The 13,451-nt window shown below is 43.8% G+C and overlaps 1 protein-coding gene across 15 annotated transcripts in view; it reads right to left on the bottom strand.

Annotated features, from left to right (window-relative positions):
• LOC112219901 (calcium/calmodulin-dependent protein kinase type II subunit beta) overlaps window positions 1-13,451 on the bottom strand; it is a 57,853-nt gene that overhangs the window by 40,742 nt on the left and 3,660 nt on the right. For all 15 annotated transcript variants that reach the window (XR_006079470.1, XM_042302545.1, XM_042302535.1 and 12 more), the window contains exons 3-6: window positions 7,787-7,846; window positions 7,600-7,654; window positions 4,286-4,351; window positions 3,338-3,410 (exon numbers count right to left, since the gene is read on the bottom strand). Coding sequence is in view for 14 of the 15 variants with exons in the window: in XM_042302545.1 (XP_042158479.1) it covers window positions 3,338-3,410; window positions 4,286-4,351; window positions 7,600-7,654; window positions 7,787-7,846 (254 nt within the window). In the remaining variant the exon portion in view is untranslated. The remainder of the gene's footprint in view (window positions 1-3,337; window positions 3,411-4,285; window positions 4,352-7,599; window positions 7,655-7,786; window positions 7,847-13,451) is intronic.

Raw genomic sequence — 13,451 nt, 5'->3', positions numbered from 1 at the left:
ACAGCTGTGGCACTGCTACTGTGGTTGCCAGTGCTAACAGTGTCACACACACACACAAGGATCTACCGTAACAGTGTCACACACACACAGAGACAAGGATCTACCGTAGCAGTGTCACACACACACACACAGACAAGGATCTACCGTAGCAGTGTCACACACACACAGATCAAGGATCTACCGTAGCAGTGTCACACACACACACACACACACACGGATCTACTGTAGCAGTGTCACACACACACACACACACACAGACAAGATCTACCGTAGCAGTGTCACACACACACACACAAGGATCTACCGTAGCAGTGTCACACACACACAGACAAGGACTACACAGTGTCACACACACACAGACACACACACACACACACACACACACACACACACACTACCGTAGCACACACACACACAGACAAGGATCTACCGTAGCAGTGTCACACACACACAAGGATCTACCGTAGCAGTGTCACACACACACACAAGGATCTACCGTAGCAGTGTCACACACACACACACACACACACACACACACACACACAAGGATCTACCGTAGCAGGATCTACCGTAGCAGTGTCACACACACACACACACACACACACACGGATCTACCGTAGCAGTGTCACACACACACACACACAGACAAGGATCTACCGTAGCAGTATCACACACACACACACACACACACACACAAGGATCTACCGTAGCAGTGTCACACACACAAGGATCTACCGTAGCAGTGTCTCACACACACACACACGGATCTACCGTAGCAGGATCACCACTGCAGCATGTGTCAATTATTGAGAGTGATTCATTTGGGCATGCCGGGCAGAGGAGGGAAAGAGGAGGGGAATGTGTGTGTGTGTGTGTGTGTGTGTGTATTTTAGTGTCACTGAGGGGAACAAGAGGCAGGGTAGTATTGTATTATTATGTACATACACAGGCAGCAGAGTGGGCTGATTCAATGAGCTATGGATCATCATTCAACCTCACTATCACCAACACACAGACAATAACTTGTCTGTTTTGCTGCAATGATGATTACTAAGTAGGTTAGGTTGCTCTGGTGGAAGTTAGGCTGAGAAAGTGGGTGAGAGAGGGGGGGTGTGCTGTAGAGACCACAAACTTTGAAGGTAATCTAATAAACAGTAATGGAAGTTGGCCCTCGGCCATCTACAGCCCCTGTGTTATCTACAGGCCCTGTGTTTTCTACAACCCCTGTGTTTTCTACAACCACTATATTATCTACAGCCCTGTGTTATCTACAGTGTTTCCCCTTAAACTACTCGAGTGTTGCTTTAGCAGTATTCTTAGGGTCATTGTCCTGCTGGAAGGTGAACCTCCGTCCCAATCTCTGGATGACTGAAACAGTTTTCCCTCAAGAATTTCTCTGTAATTAGCGCCATCCATCATTCCTTAAATTCTGAACAGTTTCCCAGTCCCTGCTGATAAAAAACATCCCCACAGCATGATGCTGCCACCACCATGCTTCACTGTAGGGATGGTATTCTTGGGGTGATGAGAGGTGTTGGGTTTGCGCCAGACATAGCATTTTCCTTGATGGCCCAAAAGCTTTTTTCTGGCCACTTTTTTTGTAAAGCCCAGCTCTTTGGGACAGATACTCCAATCTCCGCTGTGGAGCTTTGCAGCCCCTTCAGGTTATCTTTGGTCTCTTTATTGCCTCTCTGATTAATGCCCTCCTTGCCTGGCCCGTGAGTTTTGGTGGGCGGCCATTTCTTGGCAGGTTTGTTGTGGTGACATATTCTTTCCATGTTTTTATAATAGATTTAATGATGCTCTGTGGGATGTTCAAAGTTTCAGATATTTTTTTACAACCCAACCCTGATCTGTACTTCTCCACAACTTTGTCCCTGACCTGTTTGGAGAGCTCCTTGGTCTTCATGGTGATGCTTGCTTGGTGGAGCCCCTTGCTTAGTGGTGTCCTTTCAGAACAGGTGTATATATACTGAGATCATGTGACAGATCATGTGACACTTAGATTTCACACAGGTGGATTTTATTTAACGAATTATGTGACTTCTGAAGGTAATTGGTTGCACCAGATCTTATTTAGGGGCTTCATAGCAAAGGGGGTGAATACATATGCACGCACCACTTTTCCATTTTTTGGAATTTTTTTGAAACAAGTTATTTTTTTCATTTCACTTCACAAATTTGGACTATTTTGTGTATGTCCATTACATGAAATCCAAATAAAAATCTATTTCAATTACAAGTTGTAATGCAACAAAATAGGAAAAACACCAAGGGGGGTGAATAGTTTTGAAAGGCACTCTACAACCCCTGTGTTATCTACAGCCCCTGTATTATCTACAACCCCTGTGTTATCTACAGCCCCTGTGTTATCTAACAGCCCCTGTGTTATCTACAGCCCCTGTGTTATCTACAACCCCTGTGTTATCTAACAGCCCCTGTGTTATCTAACAGCCCCTGTGTTATCTAACAACCTGTGTTATCTACAGCCCCTGTGTTATCTACAACCTGTGTGTTATCTACAGCCCCTGTGTTATCTAACAGCCCCTGTGTTATCTATCTACAGCCCCTGTGTTATCTACAGCCCCTGTGTTATCTACAGCCCCTGTGTTATCTAACAGCCCCTGTGTTATCTAACAGCCCCTGTGTTATCTACAACCTGTGTGTTATCTAACAGCCCCTGTGTTATCTAACAGCCCCTGTGTTATCTAACAGCCCCTGTGTTATCTAACAGCCCCTGTGTTATCTACAGCCCCTGTGTTATCTAACAGCCCCTGTTATCTAACAGCCCCTGTGTATCTACAACCCCTGTGTTATCTACAGCCCTGTGTTATCTAACAGCCCCTGTGTTATCTACAGCCCCTGTGTTATCTACAGCCCCTGTGTTATCTACAGCCCCTGTGTTATCTACAACCCTGTGTTTACAGCCCCTGTGTTAGATATACTGCAGTATTCCCAGTGTGTGTGTGTGTGTGTGTGTCATGTGAGTTATTGATGAATGTTTAAAATAAAAACCACAGTTTCAGTCACCGTTCTGCTGGTAACTTAATAAACACTCACTAGGGAAACCAATCATTTCACAGACACATGCTGTTACTTCATCTAATGACAGCTCTGCAAACCTCATCTAGAAGACTTCCCTCTAAAAGTTACTGCTCATAACATTTCAACACTTTTGACACACACACACACACTCACACACACACACGCACGCACGCAAACACTCTCACACACACACAGTGTTAATCCCAGTAGGACTGTTGTATATTAATGTCAGCACAGACAGCAGATCTATCTCAGAGGGAACAGGTGGAGAGCACACACACAGTTAACTCACCTTGAGATCTCTGTGTACCACGCCCGACTGGTGACAGTGTAACACAGCCTCCAGGATCTGCTGGATGCAGTGACTGTATGACAACACCAGGGGGAGTGGGTTAGTCTGTCAGTGTGCTGCATCTGCGTTTTGTGTGGTGTATTGCAGTGCTCTTAAAATGTGCTAGACAAATTACCTCTAGAGGGCAATAAAGTATTCTGTCCAATTCTATTTTAGTCCCAAAAGTGCAAAAGTCAAGCTAAATCAAGCGCCCCTCAACTTTCAAGTATTGTGTGTGAACACCTTGTGAACACCTGTCAGAGAGATGATGAAGAGGAAATGCACTGTTCTAGGAATCAAGCAGCGTAGGAATGAACTGCAGTCTGTCTGTCTGTCTGTCTGTCTGTGACTGTGAAAGAGATGTCTAACTTGGTGACTTTGCCTGTGTTTTTTTATATAAAAACTGCATAATAAAAATGAGAACAGGTTCTCTCTCTGACTTTAATTTATTTTCTTTTTTTTGCATAGGTTGCCATGAGCAACACACTACCAATCTCGGAGAGACAGAGAGACGGACAGAGGACACATGGAAAGTAGGAAAAAAATCAGAACAGACACACAGGGTAGAGCAATGCAGCTAGGATTTACACACGGTGAAATATGTATTCTCTCTCTCTTTCTCTCTCTCTCTCTCTCTCTGTCCCTCCCACACACACACACACACAACACCTCCACAGTCAAATTCCTGCGGGGCATGGCTGTGTCGGTCTGTGTGTGTGTGTGTGTGTGTGCGTCTGTGCGTGTCTGTGCAAGCTGAGGAGAAGTGCTCAGTGCAATGAAAATGTATTCTACAAGGTAAACTGAGAGTAACATTGAACAGGAGAGAGAGAGAGAAAGAGAGAGAGAGCATGTGATAGAGAATGGATGGATGAATGGATAAAGAGGGTGTACTGCGTAAAAGGTGTTTACCTGGCATCTGCTTCACTGTAGTACTCTCTGGCCACAATGTCCTCAAACAGCTCTCCACCTGTCACCCTACAACACACAGACACTAGTTAACACACAGACTAGTTAACATACAGACACTAGCTAACACACAGACACTAGCTAACACACAGGCTAGCTAACACACAGACACTAGTTACCAAACAGACTTGTTAACATACAGACACTAGCTAACACACAGGTTAGCTAACACACATACACTAGTTAACACACAGACACAAGCTAACACACAGACACTAGCTAACACACAGACACTAGCTAACACACAGACACTAGCTAACACACAGACACTAGCTGACACACAGACACTAGTTGACACACACACACTAGTTGACACACAGACACTAGTTGACACACAGACACTAGTTGACACACAGACACTAGTGGACACACAGACACTAGTGGACACACAGACACTAGTTGACACACAGACACTAGTTGACACACAGACACTAGTTGACACACAGACTAGCTAACACACAGACACTAGCTAACACACAGACACTAGCTGACACACACACTAGTTGACACACACACTAGTTGACACACAGACACTAGGTGACACACAGACACTAGGTGACACACAGACACAAGTTGACACAGACACTAGTTGACACAGACACTAGTTGACACACAGACTAGCTAACACACAGACACTAGTTGACACACAGACACTAGCTAACACACAGACACTAGTTGACACACAGACACTAGCTAACACACAGACACTAGTTGACACACACACTAGTTGACACACAGACACTAGTTGACACACAGACACTAGTTGACACACAGACACTAGCTAACACACAGACACTAGCTAACACACAGACACTAGCTAACACACAGACACTAGTTGACACACAGACACTAGTTGACACACAGACACTAGTTGACACACAGACTAGCTAACACACAGACACTAGTTGACACACAGACTAGCTAACACACAGACTAGCTAACACACAGACACACACAAATGCACATATGAACGCACATATTCAATCACACAGACACTAGGTGACACACAGACACTAGTTGACACACAGACACTGCAGGGATTGACTGGACACTTGGTTGACCAGGAGACAGGACACACAGACACTAGTTGACACACAGTGTGTGTGTGTGTGTGTGTGTGTGCACACAGACACTAAAGATGGAACTGAGACACTAGTTGCAAAGAGGAGGATGGTTATGTACACAGAAAAATCTCCTTGAAATGACACAGAGAAAAGCTAGAGAAGGAGACAGGGGGAGGGGAAGAGAAGAAGGAGGAAAAGGATGAGAGAACTAGGATGAGAGAAGACAAGAGGATGAGAGAAGTTGAGGAAGAGGAGAGGGGGAGGATGAGAGAAGGAGGAAGAGGAGAGGGGGAGGATGAGAGAAGGAGGAAGAGGAGAGGGATGATGAGAGAAGGCACATAGAAGGATTCAATCACACAGAGGAGAGGGGGATGATGAGGAAGGAGGCAGGGAGGGTGGGATGATGAGAGAAGGAGGAAGAGTTTGTGTGTGGGATGATGAGAGAAGGAGCGAGAGTGAGGGGGTGCAAGGGAAGGAAAGATGGAACTGAGCATGTGAAAGAGGAGGAAGGGGGGATGTAAGAATGAGGAAGGGAAAAATCTCCTTGGAAATGAGGAGGAGGAGAGAAAATGATGAGAGAGAAAGGAGGAGGAGGGGGGGGATGGAGAGAAGGAGGAAGAGAGAGGGGGATGATGAGAGAAAAGGAATGAGAGAAAGGGGATGAGAGAAGGAAGGAGGAAGAGGAATGAGAGGGGGATGAGAGAGAGGAGGAAGAGGAGAGGGGGATGATGAGAGAAGGAGGAAGAGGAGAGGGGGATGATGAGAGAGAAGGAGGAAGAGGAGAGGGGGATGATGAGAGAAGGAGAAGGAGAAGAAGATGATGGAGAAGAAGGAGAAAGAGGGGGAGAGGGGGATGATGAGAGAAGGAGAAGGAAGAGGAGAGGGGGATGATGGGAGAAGGAGAGGAGGAAGAGGGGGATGATGAGAGAAGGAGAAGGAGAATAGGAGAGGGGGATGATGGGAGAAGGAGAAGGAGGAATAGGAGAGGGGGATGATGGAGGAGAAGGAGGAAGAGGAAGAGGAGGGGGGATGATGAGAGAAGGAGAAGGAGAATAGGAGGGGGGAGGATGAAGAAGGAGAGGAGGAAGAGGAGAGGGGATGATGAGAGAATGAGGAAGAGGAATAGGAGAGGGGGATGATGAGAGAGAGGAGGAATAGGAGAGGGGGGGATGATGAGAGAAGGAAGGAGAAAGAGGAATAGGAGAGGGGGATGATGAGAGAAGGAGGAAGAGGAATAGAGAGGGGATGATGGAGAAGGAGAAGGAGGAATAGGAGAAGGGGATGATGAGAGAAGGAGAAGGAGGAATAGGAGAGGGGGATGATGAGAGAAGGAGAAGGAGGAAGAGGAAGGGAGAGGGGGAGAAATGGGAGAAGGAGAAGGAGGAATAGGAGAGGGGGATGATGGAAGGAGGAAGAGGAGAAGGAGGAAGGAGGAGAGAGGGGATGATGAGAGAAGGAGAAGGAGGAATAGGAGAGGGGGATGATGGGAGAAGGAGAAGGAGGAAGAGGAGAGGGGGATGATGAGAGAAGGAGAAGGAGGAAGAGGAGAGGGGGATGATGAGAGAAGGAGAAGGAGGAAGAGAGAGGGGGATGATGAGAGAAGGAGAAGGAGGAAGAGGAGAGGGGATGATGAGAGAAGGAGAAGGAGGAAGAGGATGATGAGAGAAGGAGAAGAGGAAGAGGAGAGGGGGAGGATGAGAGAAGGAGAAATAGAGAGGGGGATGATGAGAGAAGGAGGAAGAGGAGAGGGGGATGATGAGAGAAGGAGAAGGAGGAAGAGGAGAGGGGGATGATGAGAGAAGGAGAAGGAGGAAGAGGAGAGGGGGATGATGAGAGAAGGAGAAGGAGGAAGAGGAGAGGGATGATGAGACAACAAGAAGAAGGAGGAAGAGAGAGGGGGAGGATGAGGGGGATGATGAGACAACAAGAAGAAGGAGGAAGAAGAGAGGGGGAGGATGAGGGGGAGGATGAGACAACAAGAAGAAGGAAGAGGAGAGGGGGAGGATGAGAGAAGAGGGCAATAAGAAGGAAGGTGAGAAGAAAAGGCAGGAAAATGGGATGGAAGTAAAAGAGGAAGGATAGAAGAAGAAGGGAGGGATAAAAGATATTGAGGGAAGAGAGGAGAGAGGGAGGAGATGAGAGAGGGAGGAGAGAGGGAGGAGAGGAGAGAGGGAGGAGAGCACTGCCACTCACAAGTCAAACAGAAGGTAGTGGAAGCCCTCCTCTGATATGCTGTCATGGAGACGAACTAGAGAGAGAGGGAGAGAGAGAGAGAGAGAGAGAGCTATTGGTTGAGAACATCAGCAGAAAACATATTCTCATATTCTTCCTGTGCTGCAGCCCCAGCAGCAGAGAGAGAGAGAGAGTTACAGGTACTGACCGATATTGGAGTGTTTGAGCAATCTGCAGATCCTGGCTTCCCTCTCCAGCTTCTGGTGATCTGAAGAGAGAATAAGAAGATATAATATTGATACAATGATATCATAATATGGTACAATATGATATATATTATATCATTACCACGAAGGAGGAAATCAGAGCTTTTATACAATGTAAGTGTATTCAACAGAAGGCGAGCAATATTTTAGTATATAAAGTCCCCATCAATATACGCACGTGCCCACACACACAGTGTGTTGTATATACAGTAGATACCCTGAGGGTTTCAACTGCCCCATATTAACTCCCCTTTACGATAGCTTCAGATGGAGGGATGGAGGGAGAAGAGGAGAACAGAGGAGGGGAGAGATAAAGAATAGATACAGTGCCTTGCGAAAGTATTCGGCCCCCTTCAACTTTGCAACCTTTTGCCACATTTCAGGCTTCAAACATAAAGATATAAAACTGTATTTTTTTGTGAAGAATCAACAACAAGTGGGACACAATCATGAAGTGGAACGACATTTATTGGATATTTCAAACTTTTTTAACAAATCAAAAACTGAAAAATTGGGCGTGCAAAATTATTCAGCCCCTTTACTTTCAGTGCAGCAAACTCTCTCCAGAAGTTCAGTGAGGATCTCTGAATGATCCAATGTTGACCTAAATGACTAATGATGATAAATACAATCCACCTGTGTGTAATCAAGTCTCCGTATAAATGCACCTGCACTGTGATAGTCTCAGAGGTCCGTTAAAAGCGCAGAGAGCATCATGAAGAACAAGGAACACACCAGGCAGGTCCGAGATACTGTTGTGAAGAAGTTTAAAGCGGATTTGGATACAAAAAGATTTCCCAAGCTTTAAACATCCCAAGGAGCACTGTGCAAGCGATAATATTGAAATGGAAGGAGTATCAGACCACTGCAAATCTACCAAGACCTTGCCGTCCCTCTAAAACTTTCAGCTCATACAAGGAGAAGACTGATCAGAGATGCAGCCAAGAGGCCCATGATCACTCTGGATGAACTGCAGAGATCTACAGCTGAGGTGGGAGACTCTGTCCATAGGACAACAATCAGTCGTATATTGCACAAATCTGGCCTTTATGGAAGAGTGGCAAGAAGAAAGCCATTTTTAAAGATATCCATAAAAAGTGTTGTTTAAAGTTTGCCACAAGCCACCTGGGAGACACACCAAACATGTGGAAGAAGGTGCTCTGGTCAGATGAAACCAAAATTGAACTTTTTGGCAACAATGCAAAACGTTATGTTTGGCGTAAAAGCAACACAGCTCATCACCCTGAACACACCATCCCCACTGTCAAACATGGTGGTGGCAGCATCATGGTTTGGGCCTGCTTTTCTTCAGCAGGGACAGGGAAGATGGTTAAAATTGATGAGAAGATGGATGGAGCCAAATACAGGACCATTCTGGAAGAAAACCTGATGGAGTCTGCAAAAGACCTGAGACTGGGACGGAGATTTGTCTTCCAACAAGACAATGATCCAAAACATAAAGCAAAATCTACAATGGAAATGGTTCAAAAATAAACATATCCAGGTGTTAGAATGGCCAAGTCAAAGTCCAGACCTGAATCCAATCGAGAATCTGTGGAAAGAACTGAAAACTGCTGTTCACAAATGCTCTCCATCCAACCTTACTGAGCTCGAGCTGTTTTGCAAGGAGGAATGGGAAACAATTTCGGTCTCTCGATGTGCAAAACTGATAGAGACATACCCCAAGCGACTTACAGCTGTAATCGCAGCAAAAGGTGGCGCTACAAAGTATTAACTTAAGGGGGCTGAATAATTTTGCACGCCCAATTTTTCAGTTTTTGATTTGTTAAAAAAGTTTGAAATATCCAATAAATGTCGTTCCACTTCATGATTGTGTCCCACTTGTTGTTGATTCTTCACAAAAAAATACAGTTTTATATCTTTATGTTTGAAGCCTGAAATGTGGCAAAAGGTCGCAAAGTTCAAGGGGGCCGAATACTTTCGCAAGGCACTGTATTTTGTCTTGCCCATTCACCCTCTGAATGGCACACATACAATCCATGTCTCAATTGTCTCAACGTGTAAAAATCATTCTTCAACCTGTTTCCCCCCTTTGCCTACACTGATTGAAGTGGATTTAACAAGTGACATCAATAAGGGATCATAGTTTTCACCTGGATTCATTTAGTCAGTCTATGTCATGGAAAGAGCAGGTGTTCATAAAGTTTTGTACACTCAGTGTGTGTTTATATATATTTATACGTATATCTATGTATGTATGTATGTATGTATGTATGTATGTATGTATGTATGTATGTATGTATGTATGTATGTATGTATGTATGTATGTATGTATGTATGTATGTATGTATGTATGTATGTATGTATGTATGTGTGTGTTGCAGAGAGAATGAGAGAGAGAATGAGAGAGAGAGGTATGGAGAGAGAATGATATAGATATAGAGAGAGAGAGGGAGGGATGGAGAGAATGATAGATTGAGACATAGAGAATGAGTAGTCTGCTCATCAGTAGCTCAAGCTAACAAGAGAAAGCAGATGCATTTGGCTGATTGATCCTTTTCCTCACACTGCCTCTAAATGTGTGTGTGTGTGCGTGATTGTGTGTGTGCGTGTATGTGTGTGTCTATATATATGTGTGTGTGTGTGCTTCTGGTGTCCTCGATCTGCAATCTCACATTAACATATTTGAGATGCCGCTTGATTCTACAAAGTGAGACAGTAATTTATGCTCCTCTTGATAGAGAGACGGAGAGAGCGAGAGAAAGAGAGAAGGGGAGAGAGAGCAGAGAGAAAGGGGCTAGAGAGAGAATGAGGGAGAGAGGGAGAAAGAGAGAGAGAGGGAGAGGGAGAGAGAGAGAGGGAGAGAGAGAGGGAGAGAGAGAAAGGGGAGAGAGAGAATGAGGGAGAGAGAGAGAGCAGAGAGAAAGGGGAGAGAGAATGAGGGAGAGAGGGAGAGAGAGGGAGAGAGAGTAGAACCGTTTCTACTGCCAACAGATATGGCACGACAACCTCTGAAGATCTTCATTTAGAGACAAGGGGCTGCATCTCAATAATGTACAGTCGCTGACCCTACCTTTCCCTCGTCTCCTCCACCATCTGCAAAGGCCTGAATAACTAAAAGAGCTCATCATCCATATTCTAGTCTCCTCAGCTCAGAGGATGAAGAGAACAGGAAGAGAGGAGACAAGGAGAGGGTGGAGAGGACACAAGGAAATGAGGACACAGGCACACACAAACACATAGAACACTCATATTTTGATAGACTGTAAATCTGCCCTATAAATATCAAATTATAACTTTCTGCCTCAAACAATATTAAAACACTAAATTAAACAATGAGGGCTTGGCTAGGCTATCCCCTCTCATACTGAGAACACACACACACCTCACATGAGGCTAGTAAGATGCACCTGATTGTCAGCTGTTTCTAGCCAATAGGAGATATCTTATGACGAGAGAGGTGTGTATTAATAATAATAATAATAATAATAATAATAATAATATGGTGCTTATATTTGTCCTATTTCAGGAAGGCCATAAAGATCATCAGGGACAACAACCACCCGAGCCACTGCCTGTTCACCCCGCTATCATCCAGAAGGAGAGGTCAGTAGAAGTGCATCAAAGCAGGGACCGAGAGACTGAAAAACAGCTTCTATCTCAAGGCCATCAGACTGTTAAACAGACTGATTAAACAGACTGATGTTAAACAGCCATCACTAACATTGATTGGCTGCTGCCAACATACTGACTCAACTCCAGCCACTTTAATAATGGAAAAATGAATGTAATAAATGTATCACTAGCCACTTTAAACAATGACACTTAATATAATGTTTACATACCCTACATTACTCATCTCATATGTATATACTGTACTCTATACCATCTACTGCATCTTGCCATCTTGATGTAATGTATCACTAGCCACTTTAAACAATGCTACATAATATAATGTTTACATACCCTACATTACTCATCTCATATGTATATACTGTACTCTATACCATCTACTGCATCTTGCCTATGCCGTTCTGTACCATCACTCATTCATATATCTTTATGTACATATTCTTATTCATTCCTTTACACTTGTGTGTATAAGGTAGTTATTGTGAAATTGTTAGGTTAGATTACTCGTTGGATATTACTGCATTGTCGGAACTAGAAGCACAAGCATTTCGCTACACTCGCATTAACATCTGCTAACCATGTGTATGTGACAAATACATTTGATTTGATTTGATTTTAATGATGGACTGTTGTTTCTCTTTGCTTATTTGAGCTGTTCTTGCCATAATATGGACTTGGTCTTTGCTTATTTGAGCTGTTCTTGCCATAATATGGACTTGGTCTTTGCTTATTTGAGCTGTTCTTGCCATAATATGGACTTGGTCTTTGCTTATTTGAGCTGTTCTTGCCATAATATGGACTTGGTCTTTGCTTATTTGAGCTGTTCTTGCCATAATATGGACTTGGTCTTTGCTTATTTGAGCTGTTCTTGCCATAATATGGACTTGGTCTTTGCTTATTTGAGCTGTTCTTGCCATAATATGGACTTGGTCTTTGCTTATTTGAGCTGTTCTTGCCATAATATGGACTTGGTCTTTTACCAAATAGGACTATCTTCTGTATACCAACTCTACCTTGTCACAACACAACTGATTGTCTCAAATACAAGGAAATATATTCACAACAGTTAATTGAAATGCATTTCAGGTTGAATACCTCATGAAGCTGGTTGAGAGGATGCTAAGAGTGTGTAAGCTGTCATCAAGGCAAAGGGTGGCTACTTTGAAGAATCTCAAATATAAAATAGATTTTGATTTGTTGAATACTTTTTGATTCCATATGTGTTATTTCATAGTTTTGATATCTTCACTATTGTTTTACAATGTAGAAAATAGTAAAGAAAAAAAACTTGAGTAGGTGTGTCCAAACTTTTGACTAGTACTGTATATACAGTTGAAGTCGGACATTTACATACACCTTAGCCAACTACATTTAAACTCAGTTTTTCACAATTCCTGACATTTAATCCTAGTAAAAAATCCCTGTTTTAGGTCAGTTAGGATCACCATTTTATTTCAAAGAATGTGAAATGTCAGAATAATAGTAGAGAGAATTATTTATTTAATCTTTTATTTCTTTCATCACATTCCCAGTAGGTCAGAAGTTCACATACACTCAATTACTATTTGGTAGCATTGCCTTTATTATTGCATTATTATTGGACCATGCTGGTCATTTATGAACATTTGAACATCTTGGCCATGTTCTGTTAAAATCTCCACCCGGCACAGCCAGAAGAGGACTGGCCACCCCACATAGCCTGGTTCCTCTCTAGGTTTCTTCCTAGGTTTTGGCCTTTCTAGGGAGTTTTCCCTAGCCACCGTGCTTCTACACCTGCATTGCTTGCTGTTTGGGGTTTTAGTCTGGGTTTCTGTACAGCACTTTGAGATATCAGCTGATGTACGAAGGGCTATATAAATAAATTTGATTTGATTTGATTTCAATTGTTTAACTTGAGTCAAATGTTTCAGGTAGCCTTTCACAAGCTTCCCACAATAAGTTGGGTGAATTTTGGCCCATTCCTCCTGACAGAGCTGGTGTAACTGAGTCAGGTTTGTAGGCCTCCTTGCTCGC

Source organism: Oncorhynchus tshawytscha, linkage group LG20 (assembly GCF_018296145.1).
Source record: "Oncorhynchus tshawytscha isolate Ot180627B linkage group LG20, Otsh_v2.0, whole genome shotgun sequence".
NCBI classification, from domain to species: domain Eukaryota; kingdom Metazoa; phylum Chordata; class Actinopteri; order Salmoniformes; family Salmonidae; genus Oncorhynchus; species Oncorhynchus tshawytscha.
The sequence above is the reverse complement of the archived record's forward strand: the minus strand, read 5'-3'. Positions and strand labels throughout refer to the sequence as shown.